The following is a 5,000-nucleotide window of genomic DNA, read 5'->3' as shown; positions in this document are numbered from 1 at the left end:
ACGTGATGTTCTTCTTGCGTCCGATGCTGTCGCGGTTGCTGGCCACCTCCGTCAGGTCGAACAGGATGCTCTGGACGTCGTAGTGGGCGAAGTTCCTCACCCAGGCCCCTCCCCCCAGGTTGTCGTAGGGACCGGGCTGCGGGGGTTGAGAGGGCGTGGCCTTGGCCTTCTTGCTCAGACCTTCGGGTTTAGGGGGCTTGGCTGGTTTGGGGGTGTCCCCGGTAGGGAGGGATAGCGCCCGGAAGAATCCGTCTGGCTCTGGAGGGGCCCCCTGGAGGCCCAGAAGCATGAAGGGATCTTTGAAGCGCTGGGCGCTGGGGCTCAGAGGCCCCTGGTCTTCAGCTCTCGCCTCCTGGATCTGAGTCTGTCTCTCCAGGGAGGAGAGGCTGCCGTACTCCCTGTGCAGCACCACCCCCGAGTCCCCCTGGGCCCCCGAGCCGGCCATCTCCCCCCCGGCCCGCGCTGCCTTCCCCCCAGCCTTCCCGGAGGAGTCCAGGTCCCCGAGAGTCACGTCGCTGTTGCTGCGCTGCATGATGTGTGCCCGGCCCACGGAGCGCAGGTTCAGGCCCACGCAGCCGGGGGGCAGGCCCTCCCCGTCCGCCCCCTCGCCCTCCCTCCTGGGGGGCCACTCCACCACGCGTGTCCGCACGCCCCCGTCGCGCTTTGGGTCGAAGGTCACGGTTGCCAGCGGGGGGCGCGGGCTCTGCCGGCGAAACTTGCGGATGAAGAGGTCGTCGGATTGCATGGCGCCTCGGACTCGGACCGCGGCCCCTCTCTGAACGTCTGTCCTCTCCGTCCCCTCGGCTGGCTGCCTATCAGAGCGTCTCCTTCTCAGCCGAGTCCTCCCACCTGAGCTCTGCTCTGCCGACTAGAAGAAGAGACAGGTGTCCGGCACACCTGCGAGGCCAGGTCGAGCACAGATCCCAAATAACCACAGGTGGGACACGCGCTCCTCATCCACACCGACCGCCTAAGGGTTTTTTTCTCGACAGGAAGTGATCTCTAAGAAGTTCCGCTGTAAGGAACGTGTGTCTGTCCTAGTCTAGGTGCGGGTGTTCCAGCCCAGGCTGTGTGGGGCTCCATCCAGCTCTGCGCTGATCCGGGTGTGTGTGGGTCTTTCAGGTGAGCACCAGGGGAGTGTGAGCATCACCGCGGCCCAGCTCTCAGCTCTCTGACTGGGGGAGAGTATGTCTGTGTTGGCCTCTCTGACCACTCATCCAACAGCACTCGGCCCTCAGTTCCTACAGCTTGTCTCTGGTCTTGTCCGTGTGACACCTGCGGACAAACAGAAAAACGTATTTTCTCAGACTGTTTTCTGACCTTCCACCTCTGTTTCCCCTCCTCACTTCTGCTATTCACCCTCAGTCGCCTGACTGGACCAAACCACTTGACCAGAAGACTAAAATGAAATGTTAGAAACGTACGTTTTTTAAAATAAGGATCCTCGGAGAGGAGATAATTAACTATTAATGAACGGTTATAAAGGAACAGCAACTCATTCAGTCGCTTTGTGTGTATTTGTTTTTGAGGAACCAACTCCCAGTGCTTCGATTGTGACAGATCACTTATCTGTAACATGTGGGTTGGGTCAAAGAATAACACGTACATGCACGACCTCGGTGACCCTTTGTTTTACTTATAGTCGACAGATTACTTGACTGACCTTTAATTCGATATTATCAGCAAACGATTTATCAACAAATTGTGTTTTTTTCAAATCCCCTCAGCAAAGAAATGTGCACTTCTTTTACGTTGAATTTCAGCTACCTCTATCAGGCCGTCTCAAGCAGAGCAGCTTTGACGTGTACTGTATTGTGTTCATACACTACTATTCTGTCCTTTCCAGAAATAGCAGTGCAGCAGTATTGTAGCTCCCCACATCCACCCTGCAGACTGTCACAATAGAGCCAGCCAGACCGGGGGGGGGGGGGGGGGGGGGGGGGGGCGGAGGGGGGCGGGGGGGGGGGGGGCGGAGGGGGGCGGGGGGGGCTTCCTGTTAATACAGCTTCACAGTCACACAGAAGAAAAAAGTAACAATCCTAACCAGCCGGCCAACTAGAGGGTCTCTATCACTCTCATTCGCTTTGCCTTATCTTTCACACACACACACACACACACATGCTCACACACACACGCTCACACACACACACGCATATTTCTACATATTGTAAACTTGGGATAGAAACTGCATCAACACTAGTTCCTGGTTGACATCTGAGCTCTTACAGAAAATGTCTTGTTTAGACTCTATTCTTGTTCATTAAATATGACAAAGTGTCTTTCTGTTTTAACTCACCGACCAAAAATGAAGCGTGTTTTGAAAAATGTCCCAGTTCCTGTAGAGTTAATTTGCCTTCATTTTGCATTTGACCAAATTGACGTCAATCAGTCGATGTCGGAAACCCGCTTGTCACTAACGCGAAGGTGCCCGGAACAAGCATCCCTTCAGGTTCTCAAGGGTGTTTCCTGTTGCGCTGATTCTCATGCATCTCCTGTCTCGAGATGATTTGCAGCCTCGAGAGCAGGTGCAGTGATGCAGCTTAGCTCCCTGCGCGCGCAAGAGCAGAACTCTGAACGCTGCAGAGACTGAGGTAAGTGAGGAAGTCGTTTGACAACTCTCTCTCTCTCTCTCTATCTTTCTCTCTCTCTATCTATCTCTCTCTGTATATATATATATCTTTCTCTCTCTTTCTCTTTCTCTCTCTCTCTGCCTTTCTGTCAGTCTCTCTCTCCCCCCTCTCTGTCTTACAAACACAAACAAATTATGTATTACATGCAATATGAAAAGGTACATTCCCGGTCGATGATTCAAACTATTCAGGCAACTCCACAGACGAGGGCAGTAGACGACAAAAGCGTCTAGACATCCCCAGACCATAAGTGACCCTGTCTCTGCAAGCTCTTACAGTTGTCAATGTATTCTTATTTTACTTAGTTTTTTCTAAATCAAATCAGGTTAGGAGACATATTCAAGGACAAACCCACTGCAGACCCCTCCTTCCTGGCATAAATCCCAGATATGATCCTTGAACAATCTCTATAAACATTGGGACTTAAATTGGGGGATGGGTATAGCACAGGCTCAATCTTGATTGGCGGGATGCAGGACTATGTATGTACAGAGATGGGTTACAGTTAAGGTTAAAGAGACTGTCGTGGTCAGGTTTAAGGTGTGGGTTAGGATCTGTGCCTGGGCTCTTTAATCAAGCTACTTTGTGCCTTTACCAGTTATACCTACACTAACTGCCCCCTCTCTCTTTCCTCTCACAGAAACAAAGACCTGAGGTCTATATATCCACACACCCACCCTGCCCTCTCTCTGTCTTGTGGACAAGGTCATTCTGGACATAAGGGAGGGAGTCAGGTGGCTGAGCGGTGAGGGAATCGGGCTAGTAATCCGAAGGTTGCCAGTTCGATTCCCGGTCATGCCAACTGACGTTGTGTCCTTGGGCGAGGCACTTCACCCTTCTTGCCTCGGGGGAATGTCCCTGTACTTACTGTAAGTCGCTCTGGATAAGAGCGTCTGCTAAATGACTAAATGTAATGTATTTGACAACACCATTCAGTCACATGCAGTAAGTATGTAATCAAAAACACGAACTGCTTCACCCATCTGCACCAATTACTCATAGATTTAGGTCACTTGTCTGAACAGCACAACACATGCTGAACAACACATGCTACATATTTAATCAACCCAGGGCAAGAGAGATATTTCAGTCTCATTTTACATTAATAACCAACTTGATTTTTTCATCCTGTGGTTTGTCTCCCCTCATATTCTTCCAAACCACATTGAGGCCTTCAGAGCAGCCAGCCAACCAGACACTAGTTTGTCTGAAGGAGTCAGCCTGGTGGAGCTAGCAGCATGTCAACCTGTGGGTTATCTGCAACCAAATGAATAATAGTGTGCCATGTTCATTTAACTTCCGTCCAAAACGGCATACAAAGGGATTCAGATGGTCGACCTCTAAATCTGCAGTCAACTGCTCGCCCGCTGAGCTCCCGCCCCAGGTATGAATCAGAGGTCCCGGGGCGGATTCAAACCTGCAACCTCTTGACCTGCAGTCAAACACTGTAACTGCTGAGTCGTAGCCACTGCAGCAGGGCGGGCTGTGAACCAGCTGTTTGGGCTGAGGAGCTGAAGCCCCCTCACACACACACACACACACACACGCACACACACACACACGCACACACACACACACACACACACACACACACACACACACCCCCCTGCGTGTCTCTTCTGCTCACGTCTCCTCTCTGTCTGGGGGCTTTCGATTCCTACAAGGTGGATGTTCTGCTGTGCGGAGTTTCCTGATGATGATGATGATGATGATGATGATGCGTTCGGTTAGCTGAGGCTTATGTCTAAGGCCACGTACACGGGGAGATTTGAACCCGAAACATGTTGCTCTGCTCATTTTACTATCACTGCATCAGTACTATCATCCAGTGTTCCTGGAAGGTTTTAACATATATGTAAAATGAGGATATTTGAGCTTGTGTTATTGTAATTGCATAACGTTTCTTCACGTAAAGCTACGTTGGTTTACTATACTTTTAACTGTGGACATCACAAAACATCTTGTTTGTGCGGCGGTCGACTTCAGGTTGTACAGGTCATTTGAATTTCCGTTCTTTTGAGACTTTTCACAAACAATACCTTCCCACATAAAATATAGTGTGTTTTTTAATAATATGTTGTTCAAATCAGTCATACATTAAGATGAACACAATCCACAAAAATGTGTTTTGCCTATTCTATCTCAGGATTAAGCAAAGATGGATTACCCAGGACACACAGCCTGGGGATTACAGCTCTCTCCAGGACCTTCTGAAGACTGGGTGTGTTTGTTGTCACTTCCTGTCTGGAGGTGTTCTGTCACTTCCTGTCCTGATAGCAGGGCAAAGTCTCTCCTAGGAACACTATTGAGTAATTAATTACAAATAGTGCATGTAGTAAGTACAGCAAAAGAACAAGTATCCCACAGTAC

At 50.3% G+C, this 5,000-nt stretch overlaps 1 protein-coding gene across 1 annotated transcript in view; it reads right to left on the bottom strand.

Annotated features, from left to right (window-relative positions):
* Positions 1–1,296, bottom strand: part of LOC134016611 (signal-induced proliferation-associated 1-like protein 2) — a 6,036-nt gene extending 4,740 nt beyond the window's left edge. The window contains 1 exon segment of the mRNA XM_062455957.1: positions 1–1,296. This exon segment is cut by the window's left edge and continues 378 nt beyond it. Within this exon segment, the coding sequence (XP_062311941.1) occupies positions 1–745 (745 nt within the window). The 5' untranslated portion in view covers positions 746–1,296.
* Between the last annotated feature and the right edge of the window lie 3,704 nt (positions 1,297–5,000).

The sequence above is a fragment of the Osmerus eperlanus genome, unplaced genomic scaffold (assembly GCF_963692335.1).
Source record: "Osmerus eperlanus unplaced genomic scaffold, fOsmEpe2.1 SCAFFOLD_879, whole genome shotgun sequence".
Taxonomy (NCBI): Eukaryota; Metazoa; Chordata; class Actinopteri; order Osmeriformes; family Osmeridae; genus Osmerus; species Osmerus eperlanus.
Note: the sequence above shows the minus strand (reverse complement) of the source record. Positions and strands in the feature narration are given on the sequence as shown.